Source organism: Tauraco erythrolophus, chromosome 9, assembly GCF_009769465.1.
Source record: "Tauraco erythrolophus isolate bTauEry1 chromosome 9, bTauEry1.pri, whole genome shotgun sequence".
In the NCBI taxonomy this organism is placed as follows: domain Eukaryota; kingdom Metazoa; phylum Chordata; class Aves; order Musophagiformes; family Musophagidae; genus Tauraco; species Tauraco erythrolophus.
The window spans coordinates 32,263,161-32,290,885 of NC_141473.1; the positions used below are offsets into that span (position 1 = coordinate 32,263,161).

At 40.3% G+C, this 27,725-nt stretch overlaps 1 protein-coding gene across 3 annotated transcripts in view; it reads left to right on the forward strand.

Moving 5' to 3' along the window:
- GRID1 (glutamate ionotropic receptor delta type subunit 1) overlaps positions 1–27,412 on the forward strand; it is a 548,463-nt gene extending 521,051 nt beyond the window's left edge. The window contains exons 14-18 of one of the 3 annotated variants that reach the window (XM_086616474.1): positions 7,330–7,496; positions 8,833–9,073; positions 9,332–9,418; positions 18,252–18,287; positions 26,984–27,412. In XM_086616474.1, the coding sequence (XP_086472600.1) occupies positions 7,330–7,496; positions 8,833–9,073; positions 9,332–9,418; positions 18,252–18,287; positions 26,984–27,412 (960 nt within the window). The remainder of the gene's footprint in view (positions 1–7,329; positions 7,497–8,832; positions 9,074–9,331; positions 9,419–18,251; positions 18,288–26,983) is intronic. The other 2 variants (XM_086616475.1, XM_086616476.1) reach the window with 2 other exon arrangements.
- The last annotated feature ends 313 nt before the right edge of the window (positions 27,413–27,725 follow it).

Genomic DNA, 27,725 nt, shown 5'->3' on the forward strand with positions numbered 1-27,725 from the left:
AATTGGCATGTTTTCTTTTTATTGGAACTGTGTTGCTTCTCTTAAAGTACTTTTCTACAGATAATAAATGTTATCTGAGCATGGTTTTGAACTACTCTACTAATGCTAACGTAAAGGTCACTTTTTCATATTTCTGTGGTACCAGCCATATAATGGGATCAGCTACAGCGACACTGTTCTGGCAGTAAATTAATGATGAATGTTGCATTATTCTGGTACTTTTGTCTTTATTATTGTAGCTTCTTCATAAGTTTCAGATAGATCACAGACATATCAGTGATTAATCTGAAATTCATCTTTTTTTCAAGTTGTTATTATTTATTTCTATGCTTTCTTTGAAAAACCACAGTTTTACCATCAGTAAACCAGGATCTTTTGAACAATATTGTTCCACCTCTCTCCATGTTGAAGAGTAACATTATGATTTTGCTTACTGCTTTTCTAAAGTATTACTATTATCTTTGTAGTCCTTCTTACATCTAGGAAGCGATCTTCCTTGGCCTTTTAATTTCTTTTATGATTGCAAAGAAGAAATATTTAATTTATAGTTCTTTTTTTCTTAAATCTGTTTTCTTAAACCTCTTCAACCAAAGATAAATCTGGTGTATTTGGTGTAAACCACCATAGTAATTCCACCTACATGGAATAAATGAGTGCTGCTTTGACTGAATTTCTGTTAAAGAAGTTTTTGAAAGTTTAACTGAGTTATTTTTGTTTTGTTCTGCAATACGCGTGCATGCTGGGAGTTGCAATAAGGTCATAGCAAAGGAGCAAAGTATGAAAGCCAATTAAAAGTCTAAAGTCTAAATTTTAGCTTATTATTCTGTGTTCATGTCAATCATACTTTATTCAAGCTATCTCACTTATTCGCAGCTGGTATTTGCCACGTTCCCTTTTACCACCTCTATATATTATCTTTGCAATGATGTCTGATCACTAGAACATTTTTATTCTATTTTGGGCCCTAAAAACACACCATGCAGGCTTTAGATGGCTGAGCTGTGAATGCAAGAGCCTGATGATATGGATCTTTGCTGTATTGTGGTCAGGACTCGGTTGCATGGGTAGGTACGTCTGTGTCATATGCAACTTGGGGCCCTTGATATGTTTCCTGCTCATACATCCCGTGAGTGAGTGCCAGGTGTACCTGCAATTCTTAGTCTTCCTACCTTGGGTACCCCTCTGGCCTGGAAGATAAGGAGTATGAAATGTACACGCATGCGTTCTTTGATGTGATGAAAATGAAAAGTCTAAACAACTTTTAACAAGTTTTGGTTTGATTTTTGGTTGAAAGTAAGTGTAAATTTGATTTTATTTGGCTTTTATTGCTTGCCTAGTGAAGGTATATAAAAAGCAAACATATCTCAAACACACATATGTATATGGTTTGGTTGTGTGTCTTGTACCTATGTTTTTCAAAGTTTGTCAGTTTTTCTTTAAATTGAACAAAGGATACTTCTTAGCTGTCACAACAGATATTACAGGGATGCCCTGGTTTTGACTTTTTAGCAGCTAGAAGAGATCTAGGTTTTGGTTCTAGTCTGGGATGTGTTCTGAGAAGAATGTTGATAGCACACTGATGTTTATAGTTGCTATGGAGATATCAAGGACCTTTCAGCTTCATGTGTTCTTGCCAGTGTGCAGGAGCACAACAGGCTGAGGGGGCGGAGCACGGCCTGGAAAAAGAGTCTGCAACTCCCCTTATGATTTGAACTTAGACTTAGGATTGAGGGCTAAATTGGACAATGGAATATTCCATATCGTGCAATGTCATGCCCAGTATATAAAGGAGGGTTGACCAGGAAGAACAGCTTTTGCTTTTCTGAAGACTCTCTTTCAGGCTCTTGGAGTTCTCTCTCTCTCTCTCTGAGCTTCTTGTTCATTCAGGATTGCGATGTCGGGACTTATCTGTTTCAGGATCATTTACTGGGATGGGACAGGTGTTGGTCACTGAGTGGTGAGAAATTACACTGTGCATCACTTGTTTGTATATACTGTTATCATTATACATATATATATTCATGTATCATTATTATTACTTTTATATTATTAAATTGTTCTTATCTCAACCCACAAATCTCCTTTCCTTTTCCCCTCTAATTCTCTTTCCCATTTCCCTGGGGTGGGGGATGGTGAGCCGGTGGCTACATGGTGTTCAGTTGCTGACTGGGCTAAACCACGACATGGGATGTGAAGGATGCTGAATTTAGACTGCAACTAAACATTAGGTCATAAGGAATCTTTCCATGCAATGAACATTTCTTCAGAGAAGAAAATTGCACAAGTAGAATAAGGTTTGGAAGAGACAAATCTTCACTTAGGAAAAAAGGATCTTTGGAGATTCTGGTTTTGGCAGTCAGAGAGGGGAAACAGTCTTGCATTCTGTATTTCTGGGAGTTGAGAACTATGCATAACTAAGACTTTAAAACTCAGATTCCTGTTTATGAATGATCAGGCTGTGAGAGAAATAATGGTCTATAGATGTGATTACACTGAATAGAATGATTTATGTAATAAAAAAATATAAAATTGATATGACGACACCTGGTAGACTGAGTTTATTGACCACTTACAGTTGTAGGACATAACTTAGGATAGAAACACTGCAAATGCAAGAGAAGTAGACCTTGTCAAAAGATCTGCTGTCTAACGTGGAAAGTCAGTGTACAAAGCTCTTCTATAAAAAATAACATACAGAAAACCAAGGCTTGAAAAGTAGAATCAATAATATGATTTTTCTCTAGACATTGCATTATAATTGAAATCGAATGTTTGAGGAAGACTGTGTTCCTCAAGTACTACTGAGAAAAAGATGATGAATGTATGACACGTTGCCAGTGTTATTCTTTTGTAAATTGTAAATTTGAAAAGACAATTTACAGAGCAATTTTAAAACAACTAAAAGATACAGGTATTTAAAAGAAGCAAACAAATGGTAAAAAAAAAACCCAAAACACACACACACAAAAAAAAACCCCAAAACCAAAAAACCCCAAACAAACAACAAGAGAAATGTAAGACACGTTTTATCACAGTGATTTAGACCAAATCTTTTTGAGGTCTCTTCTTTCTGTACATCCATCAGGCAAGTTTTTGTTCTCTGAGAACATAGATTTTGAATAAATTCTGTGTACAGTAACAAATGAGTCCCATGAGTGCATATTTTTAACGCACTTGAACTTCGACAGTTTTCTATCATGGGTAGCAAAAGCCTGTGTACTATTTACCATAGAACACAACTTGCTTGAGATGTGTAAAAACAGTGCTTTTGATGGTCCTTCCCTGCCAGGAACACCAGTGGGACTGATGCCCATTGCCTGTTGTCCCTAACCAGGTAGGAGGCCTATCAGCACCATCACAGATGTGAAAGCATAAAATGTGAATTGTTAAAGCCCATCCCAGGGATGAGCAGAGAGCAAGATGCAGAGATTTGCTGCCAACAACCCAGTTAGTTATGGGCATACGATTATTCAGAGAATACCATTGAAAAGCACATTTTAGGCTTTCAAGAATGTAGTTTGCTGACTGAATATTGACTAGATTCCTTGAGGAATCATTCCCTTGCCATCCTTAGGTTTTTTACATGTTCTTGTGTTGATAGTTTAGGAAACCTTTCCTGGGTGTTGCTTATAGTAGTGATTTGGTTGTTCTTTCCTCCTTTGCACCACCGTTTCCAGTCTAGCTAGACAGCCAGGGATAGTATTAAAATGTAGATGTAGAAGTCTTGCTCTAGTCTGGTTTCACAGAGTGATGTTTAAGTGGGAGATGTTTTTATGAACATGCTAGTTTAATAAGTTGTGTCGGCTAAATCAATTTATGATTTTAACAGTAGAGTCCTGTGGCTCCTATTTGAATAACTCCTGTAAGGCCATACTGTAGATCAGATAATGATGTTTTGTACTAGTATAGCAAAAGTTGTCTGAGGCTATACACATTAATTACTGTTACTCTGGAATGACCAGGGAGGTGGCAGAGGAGAAAGTGGGGACAAACCCGCAATGGAGACATACCCTTAACAAAAAATTATTTTCAAAGTGGTCACAACAGGCTCATTTAAACCTTACCAAAGAGGAAGGATATAACATTTTGACTCAGAAGAAAATGAATTTGAGGATCTTTCCCTTGATGCAGATTAAAGGGAAGGGGAGCAAAGAGGTGAATTGTGGCAAGAAGCTTGCAGAAAATCCAGACAACATACTTTTAATCTTTGTTTCCCTGGATTCTACCCACTAGAGGAAAGCTCATTCATAAGATTTATTGTCATGTTTAAACAACTGTCAGGGACTTCAGAAAGCTATGGTTTATATCGAAGTATGGAGAAGTAAAATTAGCTTAATTGCTCAACTGAGGAATCCAATATGATAAAATAACTAAGGGAGTCTTATAAGCTTACTGATGAATTCAAAACTGAGCTTACACAAAACCAGAAAATACGCGGAAGGATGAGCTAATTTCGTGTCAGAGCTGCAGCTGTTTGCTAGAGGAGCTTCGTGATTTGGTTCCCACAAAGAAATATATGCTGGACTTCAGCTCTCTGCCTGGCTTTGTTCTGACCTAATGAAAGATGTGAAATCACCCAAAGTAAAAAAAAAAATATATAATAATAATCTTGGAAGTCTACATTTGTGACTACTCATTTATTTACATTAATGGTTCCAGCCCATCTGTTCCGCTGTGCTCTATATGTTCACTAGAGACTTGAAAACATACTATTTAAATATATTAGGAAACCAATGATTACTTTAACCAAACAAAATGATGACTTTTTTCTTTATTGAATCCCTATCCAGGGATGTTTCTTACATCTTATGTTAAGTAAGGTGATTTACATTCGTTGCACGCACTACGTGCAGGCATTGCTTTGAATCCCAATTAAGGCTGACATTTAAGGACATCTGCGTGGGTGTGTGCTAATATAAAACAATATTTGTCCCAAACCTGAGATAATAGGAGATGCTGGTGACTCTTTGTCGTGGTTTTAGGCTGATCCAGCAACTAAAACTCACACAGTCTCTCCTTCTCCAATAAAGTAGAGAGGAGAGGAAAAAAAAAAAAAAAAAAACAAAAGGACTGAGGGTTGAGGCAAGAACAGAGGGAGCACCCACCAACCATGGTCCTGGGCAAAACAGGCAGCGCTTTTCTCAAAGCAAAACAGTTTATTAATGATTACTTAGAAGGACAAAGGGAAATAAAAACCGATTACTTGAGAGGACAGAAAGAAACAAAACCAGATCTTAAAACCGACACCTTCCCCCCTCCACCTTCCTTTTCCTCCCGGCTCTACCTCCTCCCCCCAGCAGCACAGGGGGCAGGGACTGGGGGAGTGCAGGTCAGTTCATTCCGTGCTGTTACTGCTGCTTCTTTCTTAAAGGAGAAGGAGTCCTTACACCCTTTTCCCCTGCTCCAATGGATCCCCTACCCACGAGGAAAAAATCCACAAATTTCTCCAACGTGAGTCCAGCCCACTGGAAACAATCCTTCCCCACAGATTGCTCCGGTGTGGGCTATACCACAGTCTCGGGTACTTAGGGAGCTGTAGCCACTCGCTCCGGCGTGGGTCGTCACGAAGACTCCAGATGCCTTTCTGCCTTGCCGTGCCCCCAACACGACCATCCTCGGGCTCAGGCATCTTCTCCCCACGGGCTGCGAGTGGGTCGCTGCTCCACCGAGGCCGTCCTGGTTGCAGGGGGGCAGCCTGCAATCTCACCATCAGCCGCAGGGGAAACTCGGCTCCGGCACACCTCCTCCCGCTCCATCCTCACTGACCTGCTGTCGATGCAGCTGTTTCTCTCAGATCTCAGTCCTCTCCAGGTGAACTCAGCCCAGTGGGCACCCTGGGAGTGGGGTGCCCCCGAGTTCCCCAGCTGGCTCCGCCGCCGCCATTCTCCATGGGCGGCGCCGGCCCGACGCAGGCAGCCGCCCGGCCGAGAGCCAGGGAGCGGGGGCAGTGCCCTCCTCCCTTCTCTGCTCGATCCTGGGCGAAGCACCTTTTCCGGTTCCCTTGTCCTGACTTAAATAGGGCAATTCGCAGAGGCGCCCTATTGGCTCAACCCCGAGGGGGATGGCAGTCTGATCCGGTGGCCAGAACTAAGCCTAACCCGGATCCGAAACCGGGGAGGTCGCAGGGAGCAAAATCCCTCTCCTGCCACCAGAACCACCCCCCCCTCCACATCAAACCATGACACTCTTCCTACCTCTGAAAAAGAGAAGGAACTCTTTAAGCTCAGAGAATGCCTTTTATTACAGGATTAACATAGCTTTCAGGAGGACCTTTGTTTATTTACACGTTCGCATTTACATGAGGAAAGCTGTAAATAATAGAATCATAGACTGATTTGGATTGGAAGGGACCTTAAAGATCATTCAGTTCCAACCCCCCTGACATGAGCAGGGACACCTTCCACTAGATCAGGTTGCTTAAAGCCTCATCCAACCTGGCATTCAACACTTCCAGGGATGAGGCATTCACAACTTCTCCGGGCAACCTGTTCCAGTGCCTCACCACCCTCAGAGAGAAGAATTTCTTCCTTACATCTAATTAAAATCTACCCTCTTTCAGTTTAAAGCCATTACCCCTTGTCCTATCACTACATGCCCTTGTAAAAAGTCCCTCTCCAGCTTTCCTGTAAGCCCTCTTTAGGTACTGGAAGACTGCTAGATCCCCTCAGAGCCTTCTCTTCTCCAGGCTCAACAGCCCCAACTCTCTCAGCCTGTCTTCATAGGAGAGGTGCTTCAGCCCTCGGATCATCTTTGGGGCCCTCTGGACCCAAAGGTTCCATGTCCTTCTTATGCTGGGGACTCCAGAGCTGAATGCAGTATTCCAGGTGGGGTCTCACCAGAGCAGAGTAGTGAGGCAGAATCACCTCCCTCGACCTGCTGGCAACGCTTCTTTGGTGACTGTGATGACAAGGAAGCACCACTTAGTGCTCATACTGTACCTGTCTAGTTACATGAATGTATGGAACTGGTCATACTCCTGTTAACCCATATCTCTTACAAAACATACATGAAATTTCATCAGCTAAGGCAATAGCTTTTGTTTACCTGTTACGTAAGCCTTGCCTGCACTTACAGTCGGCTATGTTATCCTCTTTATTCCTATTAAAAGTGGAAGACATTTTAGTGAGGTTTGATGTAGATGAGGTATTGTTGGGAGGGAAGAGCGTAAGAAACATATTAAGATGTTGGAGGTCTACAGATAAACTGTGACCTAATGAAATACCACCATGGAGTAATGACAAGCTCAGGGTTGGTTTGTTTGCTTGGCTTTTGTCCTACCTAGATGGGTAGTTTAGTTCAGATTTTGTTGTGTTGATGATGTATTTACAGGCAAAGAAAGGAAACTATGCTTTCCTGTGGGATGTGACCGTGGTGGAATATGCCGCGCTGACAGATGATGAGTGCTCTGTGACAGTCATTGGAAACAGCATCAGCAGCAAAGGATACGGCATAGCACTCCAGCATGGAAGCCCCTACAGGGATCTTTTCTCCCAGAGGTAAACTGAAATAAAGCTTGTTTTATAGAATTCCTCTCTACAACCAGCAAGGCATCCATTTGTGGTTCACGTTAATTTTGGCAACTATTGAATAAAAGACAGCAAAGAGGTTACGAGTTCAGGCTTGAACAAAGCTGCTATTTCTGCTTCACGTGCATCTGCTGAGGAAGGAGGGGACTGGAAGTGGTGTGTGGCCTCACACCTCCAGGCAGCACTGCCCCTGGCAGAAAAGGGACTGGTGTCCTCAGAGCTTTCAGTGAGCTAGAGGAGAGACTGAAGAGAGATCTTTGATTCGTGCTACGTTTTGCAGGTGATGAAGCAATGTGTTGCTCCCTACAGTAAGCAAGTAATAATGTCCTGGTTTATCCTTTAGGATGGAGTGACAGGTCAAGGCCTCACAACGGTACAGGAAAACAAGAATTGCTGAGTATTGCATGGACTTGCCAAGACTATGAGACTATAAATCTATGTCATTTAGTGATCTCTGAGCTGTCAGCTAGGAACATCTTTTTCACGTGAATATGTACACTGAAGTGAAGACATGCAGTTGTGCAGGCACGTGTGGTCTTGGCAGAAGGTGAGCGGGTGCTCTGCTCCAGGAAGAGAGCTGAAACAAGATTTCCTCATCTCGCTCCTTCTTTATAAAAAGGGATAAAACTCCAGCTGCATAACCAGAGACAAAGCTGCCTCAAGAGAAAATATCGTTAGTAAACAACTAAAACAGTTATCAAACCAAATCCAAAATGAATCATTCATGGAGAGAAGGGACGCTTCACCGAGAGGCAAAACAATGATTAATTAGCAACTGTTAACACAGTAATTCAGGCATGAAGCAATAGCGTTGAAGTAAAATCCTTTTGAATAACTACCTCTGCTGAAGTAAATGAATTGGTCGCTGCTTAAACAGATTTGTATTAAGTGATGCACAGACAGTAGCATGTTTATTCTCACACGATTTTGAAATTATTGTGGGAGAGCAGCAGCGGAGTGGGTTGAGCATTTCTCCAGTAGGACCAGCTGTTGCAGCTGAAGGTAGCCAGACCAGCCATGACTAACTGAAATATGGTGATTTCCCTTGGAAATGCTTCCTGCAGTGCAGTAGAATTGTTGACAGTCTCTTCTTTTTTTAAAGTTACCCAGTGGTGTTTATCCGCTGCTGTGAATAGAAAGAAATCCTGGTATAAAGGAGTTTCAGATGAAGAACACTACCTGGTGGTGGTGATGGGATGGAGTTTTGAATTGTGGAACAGTAGATTTAAGAGTTACAGTATATATGGAAAAGATCAAAAAAAAAAGTATCACTGAAAATAATACTTGTCTTTTGAAATTTCTGCAGGATCTTAGAGTTGCAAGAAAGCGGAGATTTGGATGTTCTTAAGCAGAAATGGTGGCCACGGATGGGACGTTGTGACCTGAATAGCCATACCAATGCACAGACAGATGGGAAGGCACTCAAGCTTCACAGTTTTGCAGGCGTTTTCTGCATTTTAGCAATAGGCCTTCTTCTTGCATGCTTGGTGGCAGCATTGGAGTTGTGGTGGAACAGCAACCGTTGTCATCAAGAAACACCGAAAGAGGTCCATAACTTTTATTCTTATCACAATTAAAAGTAGAAAACACAAAAGAAAGAGAGAGCAAGTGGAAGTTGTGGGATTTTAGGTGCTCTCATACAATAAATTTGTTTTATTTTGATTTGCTATACTAAGCTTTGCATATAACTTTTTGGGTGGTTGTTTCTAAACAAATAAAAAAACCAAAATGTGTCTTTTGTGCACATGGAAGGTGCCAAACTGACAGCCCTGGAGACTAAAGTCCTCTATTTATTTATAGAGCAGATACAGCATGGGCAGCAGCAGTGCAAACTTCCCCACATTGCCCCACCAATGTGCCTCAACCCTGACCTGGAGAGACCACCTTTAGGGGTAAGAGAGTAGTTCAGAAACACGCCCTCAGCCTCTCTGCTGTGAGTGGGGAGGCCAGTCACGGGCACCCAGCTGTGCCATCTGTGGTAATATTTTCTCTGATCTGAGGCCCCATCCATCGGCTGTGAGAACCATGACCATCCTGTGCAGCTGCCAGCAGCTGGTAACTGTTTTCCTTCACGGCTGACCTAGGCTGAGTTTGAAGAGGTACACGGGCAATTAAAAACAAACCAGCTAGTTATTAACTGAATAAGCCATATTGCCATGACACTGTTTAAATGCTTCCTTTCTTTTGAAATCAATTTTATTTCTAAAAGTACCAGCCTCTGAGTAAACCAACCTTCACATGACGTATTTTACCTAGGAAAATATATCTGAGAATTTCTTGAGTTCGAAGTTTTCACGCACCACAGCGAGTAATAGTTAGCAATGCTATATAATAATCAGTCCATACTGAGATCTGTCTTGCATGAAGCCTGTATTTGTTTACATAGATTAAACATTTAACAAACTAACCTCTTGTAATTTTGGAGACACTGAGGCATTTGTAGGTGCTTTGATCTTGGAACAGATGTTTGTTACAAGCAAATAATAGCAGCGAGTTGCACTACAGCTGGAAAATAGTACATAGCCCATCAATTCCAATTTATGTTTCTCAGGTTGCCACGAGTACTATGCTAACTGACGTACCTATCGCCTGTAAACAATTCTGGCAAATGGGATCTGAAGATATATGTTGCAGTCTGTAACGTTGTGAAATATTTATCAGTAAGATTCCATTCTTCCGAGTTCCTACTTCTCCCATTTGAATTCATCCGTCATGCTCGGTGATAAACATCTGCACCATGTTTGTGGGACAAAACCGCAAAGTCACTTGCTTGTGGCTCCACAACGTACAATAGCAAAAGGGAAATTTTAGTAAAAGGAAGCGTGTCTCTGCTTTGCACAACGCCGCACTCCAAAAGCAGGCACAGGGAGAGCACGAATAGGTGCTCTTCCTTATAAAGAATCTTTCATATGAACAGGAGTGTGTGTTTAATTGTTCTTTGGTTAAATACTGTAGCATTTCTCCCTGTTGCCTTTAGAACTGGCTCCTGCTGTAAGCCCAAAGGCCCCACCTCACGTTAGCATCGCTAAAGCCCAGCCCTAGCAGCAGCCCCTTCGCCACTGTGGTGAGCACTCAGCCATGGGGCAGGGGCCTCATTTGCAGCGTCCTCATGCTGTGTGTGCACAAGTGTTCGCCTTGCCGTACCCGGCAGCGCGTTCCCCTCTACGCTCAGGGACTTGCCTTTGTGCATCTTTGTAGAGCGAGACAAGAACATGCCCCAAAGACAGAGTTTCATATAGGTACGGTGAGAGAATTCACTCTTTTATTGCAAGGAGATTTAAATACTCAGTTTCCACCTCTGAAAAAGAATCTATTTTCCTGACTTTAAACATTGCCTTTTTGCCCACTCCCTTCTTTTCTCTTTTTATATCTATATGAAGGATTATTACAGATCCCTGGCTACCCCGTTGTGTCTTTTCTCCCCTTCCCATCCCTCTCCTCCTCCCCCTTTCCCTCCAATGGGTTCTCGGTTAGGGTTACTCTGTACATCCTCTTTTGCTGTTTCCATGATGAACAACAGAATACTTCAAGCTCCCATTTTTTAAAGTATAATGAAGTTACCCCTACAGCAAAGCTGTACTTGGGAAGATCACCTGTGCGTGAGGCTGGGTCTGCCCTTAGGGCGCAGCCAGTCCAGGTTAATGGAGGCAAATGAAACTCAGGCAGAGCACACACAAACAGGCTCAGGAAAGGTCAGTGAGGTGAGTGCTGCCAAGAGAGAGGGAACAGGCTCAGCGGGAGCCCTGGCACAAGCAGGTGTATAGGTCAAAAGAGAAAGTGTGTGTTCCGGAGGAGAGGGCACAGGGATGAGGGCTCACAGGCCAAGCCAGCCAGGAGGGAAGCATAAGGAGGGCAGGTGGGATGGAACGCAATGAGGGGTCCCCACAAAGGCCAGCTGGGTGCCACAAAAGGCAGGTGGCTAGAAGGAGCTGTGGATCAGAGCAGGGCAGCCGGAGGGAAGGGCGACTGCCGCCCAGCGCCGGGCACAGGCAGGGGCCTCGGGGACACCTGGGTGGCCTGACGTGGCCACCTGTCGGTACAATCTAAACTTTGCTTTCGCCCCGACCCCCCGCAGACGGTGTCCGGTCTCACTCCGGCCGCGATCCCGTCCCCTCGCCGCACACCTCGCTCTGGTCGGCCCGGGCGGCCGGGCTGCGTACGTGACTAGCGCGCCCGCGCTCATGGCAGCGCACCCCGAGCGGCCCGCGGATTGCGGTGACCGCTCAGATGAATTAGCAAATGAATGTAGCAGCTACTTCTTGGTAGATTAGAGATATTTTATGTATGTACTACTGGTGAGGAGGAATTGGAGGGGATTGCCAATGGAAATCTCTGTGGTTGAGGTAGGAAACCAGGCTTGGTTGAGGATTTTCAACGTGTTTGGGAGAACCAAGTTTGGAAACTTTGGAAAGGACAAGATCCAGGGATGAGGGGACACTGAGTGCTGGGGACCCCTCTGCTTGAGTCGGGAACTGTGGCTGAGCGTTAGGGGACCGAAAGCAAAAAGAGGATTGGGTTTCCAGGAGGAAGTGTATTTGGGGTATTTCCTTTCTCTCGCTGTGTGGTATCCAATGTTTCTGTAGCAATAGCCGCAATGACAGAGCCATGGCATGCATAACGTACACAGAACATTAAAATCTGCCTCTTAACTGTACCTGATGCTCCAGCCGAGCCATTGGTTCTGTAACAGCTGCAAACTTGAGTCTTGCTGCTGATTTTCGTCTGCTTTTGGGAGGGCTTTGGCAGAACACGAGCGCTGTGATATCACCTAAGAATTGTGGCAACTGGATTGTCTCCCAGCCATTTTCTTCTGTAAAGTGCAGAGCTTGCAGAGGGTCATGGAAGGGGCTGGTTTTCTTGCAGCCTAAGATTGGACTTTGGTGTCACCTCATGAGGGGAAGGACAAGGAGGTGTGTTTGGCTTCTGTGATCCTACCCTGTCAGGAGCTTTCTAAATCCGTTATAGAAAATTACAGTGGATTTGGGATTGAATGATGAGTTGTTGTGACTTGTGAGTCCTTCCTGCTTTGGCGTGACCCACTTGGTAGGCTGTATCGTGCCAACCATTGCCAATTCAAAAAACAGATGTTGGGAAGATGTATGCACAACTGCTCTGGCAGATTTATTACAGGGTTGGGCAGACACGCTGCTTACTGGAAAGAGAAAAAGGATTTTTTTTTAGAGACTATCATTTTGTATGTCGTGGGTCTGTGAAGTCTGTGGCTGGAGGAATCTGCACAGCCTTCATTAGCATTGGAGAAATGTTTTCAGCTGACGTTAAAGCGTTGATATCTGCCAGTTCTTTGTGTTTTCCTTTTCTACTTGGTATTCCCTTGACTTTTGTGGAGGTTAGCCTGAGCCAATACATTGAGCTGTTCAAGGACTCAGACGTCAGTGTGGTATAAATCACCACTCTTAATTACAATGAGTGTGAAAAATATAGTGTTAACTATGTAACTGGGAGGTACGGGAAGGCTGCCTTTGAAACCTGGCAGCATAACTTGGACTGTGACATGCGTCTGATCCACATTTGTAGAGACTCTATAGGAAGAGTTATGTCAGATGGAGACTACTTCTAGTCGGAGTATTTTTTACATTGCTTGCATTTGAAGAAAATCTGCCCCACCCAGTTAAAAAAATAGTATTTTTCTACCCATTAAGTCAGTCCATTAAGGTAAACCTCCAGGAAAGATGAACTTCCTTTACTTTCCCAAAACCACAGTTGCCGTTGGTTCACAATTCTATCATGCAAAGAATAGTGAAATTTCTTGCTGGAAGAGTGAAGACGGGGTTGATTTTCAGGATGCTGATACAAGATAGGTATTTTTATTCTATTTGAAGCAGATTTGTAAAAATGTTTCTAATGAGTTCTACTGTAACAATCTTAATGTTATCTGTTTTAATTCTTAATTTAATCATTATCAAATCAGATTAACAAAAGAAAGGTTAGTTCCAACATCAGCAGAAAAACATACGGCTGCAGCACCATGCCACGTTCTTCTATTAGGGGTCAAGTTCGTAATCTCTTGAAGATGTAAAGACATCTAGTAATGCCTAAATGCCCTTATTATTTTCTAATTCAGGAAAATTTAGGTTTAGTCATGTTTTTCAAATCAGATTTTCTAGAATTTATAATCATTCTCTCCTAATTATTGTTAATACCCAGCCATCCTATACCCACAATGAAATTTAGCCAGCTCATACATCTATGTATTAAAATCTTGAATTTACACAGCTGCTACTCAACCTGCAATACTGATACCTAATCTTTTGACTTTGATAAGCTTCAGAAATTTGGAGAGTTGTAAAATAAAAAATGAAAACTAATATTTATTCTGGAATCTCTGTTCAGTCACTCTATGTCCCTTTTGAATAACTGAGCAATCAGATAAAGTTATTGAAACCTGGTACCACAGGAATGTTGAGCTTTCAGTAATTATCTCTGGATTTCTATATCTTTTGGTATGAGTCCCATGCATTTATTTCATGATATCAGTAAGCTGTAATATAGTTTGGATCATTTAACTGCCAAGGGCTTTGCCACATCATCAGGTTGTTGGTATCTTTTATTCCATTTGACAGACTGAAAGACAATTTTCAAATCTTCATTGTCATTACAATCGAGTGTAGCTGCTTGGACTCCCCAGCATCCTCTGTGCTTTATCAGCTGTGTCTGATTGTGATGTACTGTTCCCCTTGAAGATTATTACTTCTGTGATCTCTTCGGAATTATTAGGAAAGCACTCCTAGTTCATCCACATACTATACTCCAAAACAATGGAAACTTAGAAGCAAAGATAAAATACTGTACTATTCACAGAAAGACAGTTGAATTTCCTTATTTTTCACTGTGCACAAGATGTATTCACTAAAAACAAATTAACAGGCAACCACACATCAAAGAAAATTAGTCACTTACACAGGATGATTTTTTTTGCTGGGAACTGGTACTTGTTGCGCCTTCCGTAAAAGGTGACATTGATTCACTAATTGTTAATACAGCTGTTGAAAGACAATGTTAGAATGATCTCCAGAAATTCTTGGTTTGATTCTTTCTTAGCTCAGATAATATATTATAAATCAGAAATGTATTTTCTCCAAACCAACTGTGCTACTCCTAGCAATGTGAATGTTTCAGAAACCATACCCAGTGTGTTTGAGATTTTGTAGTGCATGAGGATTTGGGGTTTTTACTGGCAAAGGAATAGCGTAATTTTCCACCTCCTAAGTTGCTGCTAGTCATTGCCTCATAACTTGTGTCAAATTTATAATTCATTAACAATCATAGTCTTCATAGCTTAGTTTGTGATTTCTTAACTTTCTCATGCTTCTGCAAAATCATTTCATTCAACAGACTCTTTTCACTTTTCTGTTCTCACTTCTTATTTTTAACTGGTTAAACAAGGGCAGCAATTCAGGTATGTCCAGAGTGGGAACAGACTTGTGTACTAGTAACAGCATCTTATCATTCCTATTTCCTGCTACTCCCAGCTTAATAATGTTTTAACTGTTACTGAATCTCAAAAAGTCTGGATTCTGCAGCGCTTTCTAGCTCTATAGGATAGTGGGAGGTAGCAAAATCGCTCTAAAAATTATCACAAAGATCTTGGCAGTATGTAGGATGAAAGAAAGAAAACCTGTATCTCTGGCCAGGGCAGCCTCGTATGATCTGCCTTAAGTTCCCCTGTTTCCGTGTTCGATGATATGCAAATTCCAGCCTACCTCAAAAACTTAAGCAGTCATGAAAGTTACCCACTAGGACTCTTCTCTGGCGTTAGAAGACTGTGAAACCCAGTGTACCTTAGAAGTGGAAATATGAGCTAGCAAATACGAGTCCAATGGATCAAAATTTGTCACCGTATTCGTCTCACTTCAGTTCTCCAACCAGATATTATTCCATGGCAATCAAGGCTTCCGTACCTTGAGCATGGTGTCAGCAGTGTTGTTTTTGATTATTAAAGAGTCTTATGCTTTCACCATTATTTTCACTTTCCTTATCTTTTTCTTTGTCACTTCATTTACCTTGTCTCCTTTGTGGTGTTATCTTTTTATCTGACAATTTGATTTCCCCCAGGATGGTTCCTTTGAGAGTGAAAGGAAACATGAAATCATCAAACCGATATTTTATTTTCCCTTCATTGCATGTCCTTTATATTTTGTCTTGGTTTTATTTTAAATTATTTTTTCTGTATTTTTATGACATGTCTGAAATCTTTGTACATTTTTTGCTCAGTTGCATTTGTTTGTACCACTGTATTGTATTCTACTTTTCTAAGAATAAATAAAGTTTTTTGGGGAAAATAAATAATGCAAACCCTGGCAAAATAATGCATTTTAATGCCATCTAGAAACTCAGTTTCAAACTAGCTTTGAATATAATAAGCTGAGAAACTTCATTTAACTAGCATTTTTAAATCGGCAAAGCAGTGTTAGGAATCAGTCATCCCAGAACACAAAGTTTAATGTTGTTTAATGTTGAAGTATAAGCTGGAAGAATGAGTTAAAGAAAAAAAAAAAAGAGGAGGATATAATATATGAATTTCCTTGTACAGAAATTGGTAATAGCTGGAAGAGCATCTCAACTAGCTCAGCGTTGACTTTTTACATGAGTGAAGAAACGAGATTTTGTCCTTAGAGGTCCCTAATGGTGAAGCAGATATTCTGTAATATCTGGTCACAGATAGTGTGCTCATCGAGAATCCAGTGAAATCAGTCAACTCTTGCTATTGATCACCATAGATTTAGGTCAAGGTTTTAATAGATTTAAAAGTGGTATGTCATCCCCATGATTAATGACACTGGGTCCAGGCTTCTGCTACCCAAAGCAGTATTGAAGCATTCAAGTTTGGTTCCAGCATATTGCCCTAGCTGCAAGGAAGGGATTTTTGTGTTTGGTTTAATTTTTTTCTCAGTCATATAAGAAAACTCTGCTAATGGGATTCTTAGGGATATAATCTAGACTTGTTCTGCATGAACCTTGGGCGGGGAGGGAGGAAATAATTGAACAGAAATAAGCTTAAAAAATGAATGTTGCCATGCAGAGAAGTCAGAAAGAAGCAACCTGGTTAAAGTTCCAGTTTGGTGATGAATTTAAGTAATCACCTATCCCACCCAGAGAACTTCTGTGGCTACTCATATACTTGGCATGAGCTTATGTATTTTACTGAATTGGAGCCGTAATGTGTCAGATTCTTTTAGATTCTTCACACAATGTTTACAGCGCTAATATATGTATATTTTTATCTCAGCCTACAGTGATATTTTAAAGTTGACTTTCTGAGGGGGTGTTGAATGTTCAGCAATAACAAAATCAGTAAAACTTTAAAATAAAAACCATAAAATGCAACTGTTTTCTCAATATTTTTTTTACGTTTTTGTGGTTTATAAAGTGTCTTAGGCCTTAATCCAATTAAGCATTTAAACATACACGTAAAATTAAGTAAGAGTCTGATTCTGATTTCAATCAGATCACCAAAAACACTTCCATTGATTTTTGTGGTGTAGGATCAAATTTGAGTTGCTTTGAAACCAACTTAAACTGGAAGTTGCATGTGCATTGAAGTGATTTGCTGAAGACTGAACTTACTGTACAGTAATATTATCAAGCAATTTATAAATCTATTTATCCATTGAACTTAAATCATTTTATGCCTGAAATAACCTGAGCTCAATATTAGCAAAGTATAGAAGAATCAAAGGTACTAATATTGTGAAATACATATATTTGAAAAACAATAACAAAAGTCGATGATTTGGTTATGATTTTCCATACATTCAGAACCATATTTATAAGCACGTATATAGAAAAGTCCTACTTTGACTTACGCAACATAACAAGTACTATTTCTTCGGAAGTATTCCGTATCCAAGAGTTTTGTTTTGGGAAACTAGTTGCCAGATTTTTATTATGCTGAGCTATTTTAATGATTTGGCTGGCCATGTCTTTTCTCATGTCAAAACAGGAGCTTGGGGAGTTTCCAAAATACAGCCCTGAATGAGGATCCAGAAACCTTTTCAAAATTCAGCTTTTAATTGAAATATTTGTGTCTAATAGTAAGGAGGAAGAGTTTTCTAAGGCTGTCACGTAGCTGGAGTAGAGAGGAAAGGCTTTGCAAGGCAACTATCGCTGGACGTCAAACAGGTTGTAGAAGCAACTCCTTGTGTCTCCTGTGCCAAATCTCTCTTGTATTTCTGGCATAACAGGAAAAAAATGAAAGTTTTGAGATTTGGATTTAACTAGGCTGGAATGGTGAAGAAGGATGATAGAGCAATCTGTTATGCCTGATGCTCCAGTAGAGTAAATCAGACTGTTAGAGGGTAACATTGCTTTGCTTTGGGCTCAGTAGAGTGAAAAATTACATTCCTTATGGACTAGATAATAATTTGGAGTTTAAAAGCTGTGTAAAGCAATGTAAAGAATCCATTCATTTTTAGTCAGTTTTGGAACAGAACCTTTGTGAATTTAATCTTTACTTTGTAAAAGAATAATCTGTCACCTCACAGGGTTATTTTAGATGTAATTGATTTCTGAAAACGCCATCCTCTTCAGTGCCATCCTCTTTGTTTGCAGTGGCTAGAATTTGCTATTTCAAATGAGAAGTATAAGAAATAATAAGCATATGTTTGCTGAAAAGAATGAAATATTAATTACATTATTAGCCTCACTATTTTGATCCTTTTTTTTTTTTTTTTCTCCCCACATCTTCCTTTTCCTTTCTGTCTGGAGATGGCCAACGATGTGAGGTTGGGCCTCAGAAGTATGGTGAGAATTTATAATAAACATACAGATAATTGGTTTGTTGTTGAAAATGCCTGCACAGATGAATCCTTGCTAGTTTTCTCCTCATCTTTACCTCTTCCTGGAACTCCCCTTGAACCTAACCTTCGTGTTGTTGGAAATGCCTGTAACTACAATATATGCAGTGTGTGCACAGTAAAGGTTTATCCATGTGCAAGTTCTCCTTTCTCCTAAAAAAGTTCCTTTGCAGAGACATTGGCATGCTCATCAACCAGCACTCATCCTGTACTGCATTTTGCTGCTTGTGTTGAAAAATGTTTCTATGCATTCTCTTACTATTCTGTTGATTTTTAACCTCATGAAAACTGTGGAAACGTCTGTATAACGTGAACCAGTCATTCATTTCCTTTGTAGTTGAGTCATCAGCTTCTAATGCTTGTGAACCAAGGTTGGTAAGGATTTTAAAGCTTGAACACCTCAGCATGAGGCTGAATGTCCCCTTTCTTATTGAGTAACAAATGAGGATGCTATCACAGCCTCTGACCTTGCGGGTTTGAGCCTGCTGTTGGTTATGAAGACTAGCTAGTGCTTCTCTGAGATTGCTTAGTTGATGGATTGTGATGACTGTGGGAGCAGATGACTGCAAGATACTGTGGGGCTACCTGCTGTCACCTAATGTGCGGTGCTTGTCCAGGTGATACTATGTCCTGCATATTTATTCACACACAGTGCCATAGAATGCAGATGCAGTTGAAGAGAAAAAGTAAAACACAGATGTTTATCTGGTTTAAGTTGGTGTGCATCATCAGCTTGGGTGGCCTGGTGGGGAGCTTATTGTTCCGTCCATTTCTGGACAAGGCTCCCAGGGACAGGCTAAGGGACAGTCGCAGCCACTTTCAGAATTAGATCCCTGGCTAGATGTATGTTCAGGTTAGACGGATCCAACCTGGGTAAGGCAGGGCAATGTGAATGTGGGAGGATATGGACTGCTTCATGAAGCTCCTTGCTACTTGTAGCAATGCTGTAGCAAGTCACTGTTACTTGATTGGTTTTTGGTAATAGTTTGTTGCTTTCACCAATTACAGATATTTTCTGTCTGTGGATAGATGCAAATAAACTTTGGCAATGTATTTGGAACAATTTTCTATCACATTAACGTCATCTTTGCAGTATTCTGTTATTTCTCACTTTTTTTTCAGGTTTATTTAGAAGGGAAAAGAATATTACTGTCTCTTCATAAAGGAATTTCTGCTCTCTGGTGAAGGAGAGCACCTCCTAGTGAAAAAGGTGGCCTCTTGTACATAATTTTTTATGAAGTTTTGTGTCTTTGAAGATGATTACACATTGAATGAAATTAATATATTGCAAAACTCTTTCATTTCTTTTATCCTTTCAATTGGATAACAGTCTACTGGACCTCAACAGATGCCAGTCTCAATGCTTTCTTCTAACAGCTGTTTTATGGATAATAGCTTAGTTAATTGCTAATTTCAAATACATGCTATAGTTTCCACTTATGAGAGCAGAAGCTTGATTACAGAGTTGAGCCTATTTATAAAATAGTTTTTCAAGTAGACTCTTGAGGTGCATCTGTACTTATTTCTAATAAGGTACCGTTACGGTCAAACCGGCGTCTAGCAGAGTACACTCAGAAACCACTCGGCAAATTTTATGTAACATTAAGTGCTATTTGACTAGGTCAGTTGCTTGTGTTAAATTAATGACAGCAAACATACATCATTGCTGCATCTGTTTACACGTCTGTCTGCATTTCACTGCATTGTCGACTGTGGAATCTCTAGAATAATGAGTGTGGCAAACTGAATCGTATTAAAAAGGGGTTATTTGTATTAATATAACACCATACTGTGTTGTCATTGTTTTGCAGCACATCTATTACATATATCACTACTGCTTTTTCTTCTCAAGCAAGCCAATTATGTTTGGTTTGCCACTCTGCCAGAGCCTCCTGGAATAAATTAAAATTACAGCTTTACACATGCAGTAGCTGCAGCTGAAAATAATGATTATGACCCTGGGTGAATACAGAATTTCAAAATAATCTTAAACAAATGTACATATGCAGAACTGCTGCTGCTTCTTCATTTCTCTTTAACAAGATCAATGTTTGAGTCTGCGATGTCTGAAACCCTATGGACAGAAGCTGGTAGCTGGGTAGAGCTGTGGGTTTTGACACTAAGAGAATAGCCTGTGGGTACCTGAGCATGGAAACTTCTCTGTTTTGGTTTTATTTCTCTGCTTTGTTTTTCAGTTGTGCTGTATGTCTGTCTGTGCATGGAAGTGCCTCAGAGACTTCCTTTCTTTCCTAGCTGGGTACATGTGTGTCTTCGATCATCTGTGCCTCATGACCACTGATACCTGTATTCTTTAACATATGTGTATGAGTTAAGAGGTGTTTTATATAGATGATAGAGAGACTGGCATGTGACCTGGTCAAGGTATGAAGAGGAAATGTCTGTCTGAGGCTGAGGCTCGATTCAAATTTTGAACCCCGGTCCTAATCACAAAATTCTCAGAATGAAAGTGTAACATTAACATTTATGTTTTGATTTCATTCATTCTCTCAACGAAGAATAATCCTTCATATTGTCACCCAAGACAGAAACAAACAAGCAGGCAAAACAGAAATGTGCCATGACTGATGATTAAGACTATATTGCTTTAAAAGATCTCAAGGATTATTTTCTGCCTATCTCCTGAGGCTTATTAAGAACTGCATTAACAAGCTTTTAGTACTTGGCTCGATTATCAGCATCTGACCAGGAGGTATCGACGCATTCATGATAGTCCCTCAGTGTATATGGCTGCCTGCCCATATTGGCTACATTTCTGAATTTTTAGTGCTTGATATTTAGGGTCAAGACCATCACTCTTTTTCTTCTCCTTTAGTCTAGTGTGGTTTTATTTGCATGTGTGCAATGCGGATGCAAGTTATCACAGTTTTAGCATAGTTTTAGCATAAAATTTCTGCAGATATTCAGCCTTCCTTTTGGGCCATTTGTCTCCCTTTTTGGCCTTACTGAAGCTGCTTTATCAGCTTGCAACGTTTTTATCTCTTCAGACGACTTCTCTTGAACTTTGTGATAAGATCAGAGAAATAATGAGTAGGAACAAGAGGCCATGTTAGTGTCTTTAATAAAAATATTTTTCTCAAAAATCTTCCCTTTGGAAAATCCCAACCATTGCAAGCCTGTCAGCTGAGCAGTATTACCTTTGAATTAGTTGTGTTTCAAGTGATGTAGACCATTTCTTGAAAACATCAGCCAATAGCTCCTTTCCAACACTCAGTGAGATGTTTCTCAAATTTGATGTTAACTGACTCCAAACTTCCCAAGTAGTTTTGTATTCTTTCAATCTGACTGCCCAAATGCTTTTATTAGAGCCCACTGTTAAAAGTCACAGAAAATAAGCTAGAAAAAAATATTGATTACTCTGTAAATCATTCTATCCGCATTTATATTGTGCCATAATTTCTCTCTGCATGATGAGGCCAAACTTGGTTAGCCCTGAAAGGGAGTCATAGTTTCTTGCAGGTGCACGGTTAGTCGTTCCCAGACAATTCTGGTGAGCATCCTTCAAATCCATGCCAGTGGTTGCCACGGTGTGCTTCTACTGTCAGTCATAGGCCTTTGAACCTGTCACTCATGATCAAGTATTTGGGATGTATCAGAAACATGTCCTTCATTTGCCCTTCCAGAACTCACACTCACTGGGGAAGAATGACATTTAAATTGGTATTTATTAATAAGATAATTTCCTGACCAGAAGTAATGTTTGGTTAGCTGTTTTCCTTAAGCTTGAGGAGGATTAGCCTATGTTTATAATTCATTTTCCTTGCACATGATATTTTTTCTTCCCTTCCCTGATTAATTTCTTCAGCTGATCTATTTGGAGTACAACATTAATATTGAAAATAGAATCATGAAGGTAGCAAAGGAAAAATATTTGATCTCCTTCTGGCAACACAAGTGTATACATTTATCCAGTAGTGCTGTATATGAAAAGTGAGGTTGAATTGGCATGAAACATCTGAGATGTGACAAGTTTATGATATTAACTAAGCTTTGCATATTGAGTACAGAAAAGAAAGAGAAGAAACCTTTGGTAACATGTCTGTCAGACAGTGAAGTATTAAGTTTGGAACTCATTCATTCAGCTCTTGGAGAGACCTAACGGGAGCTAAGTGGAGCTGAAGCCAGAAACCTTTGTGAAGAGAAGCAGCAAGGCTTCCCCCGAGGGACTCTCCTTTGGGTAAGGGAAGTCTGTGCTAGAAAACCAGCACACCAGCCTCTTCTATGGCTCATTTTTCCATGCCGGGTCTGGTGACTCTGCCATTCTCTAGCTCCAAGCCTCAATTTATTAATTTATAGTTATTTATTAATTGCAATTCATTATTTTTTTCATAGAGAAATAAAAAAATAGGCAATAGTTACAGCATCAGAAAGCTTGAAAATCTCTTGCAATGCAAAGCATTTCACAATTAAGGTGACAAAGCCTCAGGAAATGAAAGAAATGCAACATAAGTGCTTAAAAATTATAACAAATGTCTCATTTAATGAGAATTATAGATCTAAAAATAAAGGAGAACGCTGAGCTTACAAGGGATCAAAAAAATCGTAACTTTTAGGATTCGTTTTTCTGTCTTTATTACCATTTAACCCTTTTTCCATTTCCCTTGTTACTTTTCAGTAACATATGCTTTATTGCTGAATTTTTCAGGAGAAAATACAGGAAAAGAAAGATGAAATTTACAGAATTTGCAAATTCTGAAAGCTTAGTTTGTCAAATAAAGCCATCTCAAAACCTTCAGTTTCAGAAATCTTCAGATTCAAGGCAGTCTTCTTGTACGTAATGACAAACTAATCTTTCCAAGAGTTTCTATTTTTTATCTTGTTTTGTTCTGTTTTTTAAAGCATTTGAAGCTTTAAAAAAAAAAAGCATTTAATGCTCATTCATTCAGCATTAAGATATTTCCATACAAAGCTTGACATTTAGTTATTTAGCTGTTCTTCATCTAATAAGACAAAGAAAAAGGGAAGAACCTTTTAAAATGTGGTTTTATTATTCCTCAGAGACAGAGTTGTTTTCCTTAACCTTTACAAACATTTTATTTTAACAACAAAAAGAAGGAATGATGTGAACTTCTGGGCTCGTGAAAGCCTTTAAAAAGTTTTCTCTGATTTTAATAAGGCCGGAAAGTTGTCCTTAATGTTGAAAAGAGAGTTAAAAGTAGGCAAATAAAATCCCCATTCCTACATCTTAAAAAAAAAAATCCCAAACATTTACTTCTCTACTTACTTCATAAGGTATTCTGTAGTTGACAAAATATGATGTCTGTGTGCAGGAATTAGGCTTTGCTTTTTCTTTATAATGAAAACTATAGCACGCTGAAACATAAGTTTATAATGTAAAATGTAAGCAACTGCAAATCCCCCTTTTTCTGAGGAATGCTGTCCCAGGGCTGGACTGTGCATAGTAGAAGAAAAGAGGGCAATCCTGTTAGGCCAGCAGAGGGATACGTTCTAAACGATGTGGTCCTTCATAACCCCTTTGGTCTGGACCGGGAGATGTCTGTGAAGAGTGTCCCATCTGTGGCTCTTCATGTTTACATCTTAAAAAAGCTGAGCTACATATATAACCAGAATTAAATCATCCTTTGAATTTATGACCTTTTGTGCACAGATGCTCCAAATGAAGAGCACGCTTCATTCACAAATGTATTTTTCCTCTGTAAAGGGTTAATGACTGCATGTTGCAAGTATTGAAACTCTACCTTTCCCTCTGGCTTGGTTAGTTACCTCAGACACATTATATTTGTTCCCATAGCAAAGCAGGATGGAATGCACTGAGGATGTGCTTGCAATCAAAAAATACAAATAAAATTTTGATGTATATTTTCACTTGCAATGGTCTGAAGAAGTCGTATAGTATTTCCAAAAGCTCAGAAAAATTAAGAGTCATGAACATTTCTCCAAAGTCTTATTTAGAAAGATTTGTTCTAGTATTTGCTCAGTTCTAACCTGAGTTCTCTACTTTTTTCTTACTTTGTAGTAGGGGCTTAGCAAGAATATGGGTCCCAGATAACTAGAATGCCAATCTAGGAGTCTAAATCAAATCTAGCAGTGTTTTTGAGAAAAGAAATAGTACAGGGTACCTGAAGAAGCAATATATAATGTGCTTCTGGTCGTTACCTTCCTTAGACACAGATAACCTCATACATGGTGGTAGCTGAAGTCTTTGGGTAAGCAGAACTTTGCAGTGAGCTTTCATTGGCAGATAGCTGAGGAAAACACAGCAGCACGCAGTGGGACATCTGTGCAAAAGTAACGTGCCCCGAGAGGTCAAGCCCTTACTCCCAGCGGAGTATAATACAAGAACATTTCTCACACTTGCCCCTAGTCCGCAATTTTACTTCAAGAAATAGAAATAAATAAAATTGTGTATTAGATCCATGTAATCTCTTGGCCATTGTACCACAACTCCCTGTGGATTAATAGATAGTAGATAAAATAGTAATACTAATTATTATTATTATTCCTATATTATTAATATAGGAATAATAATAGTAATAATTAATAGTAGATAAATTTATCTAGCTACAGAGTTTATGAAAGCCTCTGTGTTATCATCAGCTTGGTGCATTGTCCAGCTTATTGAATGAAGAGCCTGACAGGTCAAGTACAGCTGTTGGCAAGAAGGACTTAATGCAGCTGCAGGGGTTATCTCATTAAGTATTGCCTGGCCCCTCTCTGCCACAAAAATTTATCTGTTTAATTGACTGTCCATTGATTTTGTCTAACTTGAAATTATCTGATTAGAGGACTTGGCTGAAAAAGCAGTATTTTTTAAAAAATAGTTTGGTTCTTTGGTGAGGAAGATGATATCCACTGGGTTTCTGGGAGCTTCATTGGGATTTTGGTGGTTTTGTGATGTAAATGAAATAGGAATTCATTTTCTACTGATTAACAAAGGAGGTGCAACATGTAGCTCAGCCTTGTAATTGTTGAACAGTTGTACTCCAGTTGAAATCAATATGGATTTAGCCTAAGCTAAGGACACAGGTTTGGGTTCATCATCATGTAACACTGTTTCATTTCCAAATCCATACAGACATCAGCAAATCCAATGGTTCTTGAGTAATGTAGAAGTGGTGTTAAATCACAAGGTTAGAATCAGATCTGTAGTTGACATTGACTGGAATCAAGGGCTTTGGAGTTGACTTGTCAATTTACAGGTGAAAGCAAAGCTGCATAGCAGTGGATACCACCAGAATATTGTAATTCTCTGTGCTCCACTTGAACACCGATGGCCAAAGATCATGAGGAGTGTGTGGTAGCAGCACCTTGTACTAGAGCATCTGTAAGACCGCTGATGTTGAGTTTAACCAACGTTTAAGAATACACTGATCTGTGGGCAATTAGAGGTTACTGGAACACATGCGTTTCCAGTAATCCTACTTCTTAGGCTGGAATCTTGCTGATTGCCTAGTGCAATTACAGGTTTCTGTCAGACCAGGGAATTTCTCCAGTTCTAGGATTGCTGGGCTTTTATAGATGCTTTGCTGCTACACTTACATCAAATAACTACAACTGCAGATCACAGCTGTGCTTTATGAAATATAGAGAAATGATATATTATAAACCTTTTTATTGGCAATATAATGCTAGCTATTAAAATTCAGTCATACAGCATCCCAGTTGGTTGACTTTACCCTGCCGGTTTTGTTGCTTTCCAATTTGAGCACCCTGAATGCGGTGCTGAGGTGACAAACAGCTCATTATAGGTCTTCGCTGCTTCAGGTTTTAAAGACAACTTCTGTTGCCATATTTCCTCATGGAAGCTAAAACATATTAAGTAAGTGGTCCCGAAAGTCCTTTGAAGAGATTGCAGCGCATTCTCGGAAGACAGTGATGCATTCTCTAAAGACCAGCGTTACTTTCCTAAGCTCTGATCACAGACAGACTTTTACCAGATGACATGTCAAGATGATAGACAGCTTGTAGTTGGTCACACAACTGTTCAAAACACAAATGAGTGGTCCTCTCTCCAGGGCTCCCAGAGTAGGTCTCTCTTAGTGCTGTTCCAGTAGGTCTGTAGTCTGTGCCACACAGGTGACCCAGGGCTTCCTGCTGGAAAGGGAAGACTTCTTCACCACCACAACCCCTAGCCAGTAGATTTTGGCACATGAAGCATTTGCCCTGCAGTCAGCTAGGCTGTGCACAGTGTTTTACTAATGTTTTCCTGAGAAAATGCACTGCAGCTAGATGAGACATTGGTGAGCTGTCTTGTGGTTACAAGGCAGCAAGCTGCTCGCTAGAATCTGGACTTTCAACTCGCTTGTTTGCCTGCCATGTGCTTTTTTTCTGGACTTATGCAAGGTGAGCTAAGGGCTTATAGGATGTGCTGGTCCCTGGTGTCAGCTCCAGTTAGCTGAACCAGAGCCACTGGTTTACCTCCAAGGAGGATGAGATTGACAACATCAGTGGCTTTTGCATGCTGAGATTGAGCTGGTGTGTTCTTCAGCATGTGTTTCTCAGCTGGAGATGTTGGGCAGACCTTGAGGTTTTACATAGGCACAGATGAAATCGAAGCAATGTAATAAGGGAACAGCAACTCCTGTCACACAGAGGAAGTAGAGGGGGGCCAGACAGGACTGGAGGTTGTGTTTGGACTGATTGTTCTGATTTCTTCCTCACTAGGACAAAGAAGTGAACCTGGAGCAGGTCCACAGACGCATGAACAGTTTAATTGATGAAGACATAGCCCACAAGCAAATCTCTCCAGCATCCATTGAAATCTCAGCCTTGGAGATCGGTGGCATGCAGCCAGCTCAGACCCTGGAACCGGTACGCGAATACCAGAACACACAACTTTCTGTCACCACCTTTTTACCAGAACAGACAACTCATGGTGCCAGCAGGACACTCACAGCTGCCTCCGGCAGCAACCTGCCGCTGCCCCTGAGCAGCTCAGCCACCATGCCCTCCATACAGTGTAAACACAGGTCGCCGAACGGAGGACTGTTTCGTCAGAGTCCTGTGAAAACCCCGATCCCAATGTCATTTCAGTCTGTGCCAGGGGGAGTCATTCCAGAAGCAATGGAGCCCTCACATGGAACATCCATATGATGAAAACAAACAGTAAAACAACCAGCAGAGCTTTTTAATACAAAATTTAAAAGAAACAAAAAAAAAAACACCAAGAAAACAAACTCTTACATTTTTCTTGTATATACCTGTAAATAATGAAAGAATGAAGTGGGGTAAAAGTGTATTTTGAATATTCCCAATTTTCGAAGTCAGTAAAAAAACAAAACAAAACTAAAAAAAAAAAAAACAAAAAAACAAAACAAAAATGTATGAATGACTTTGTAAATTTTGTTCTATATGAATAAAAAGGCAAACTACTTGTGATCGTTCTCAAGTGCCAAAGAAGACCAGT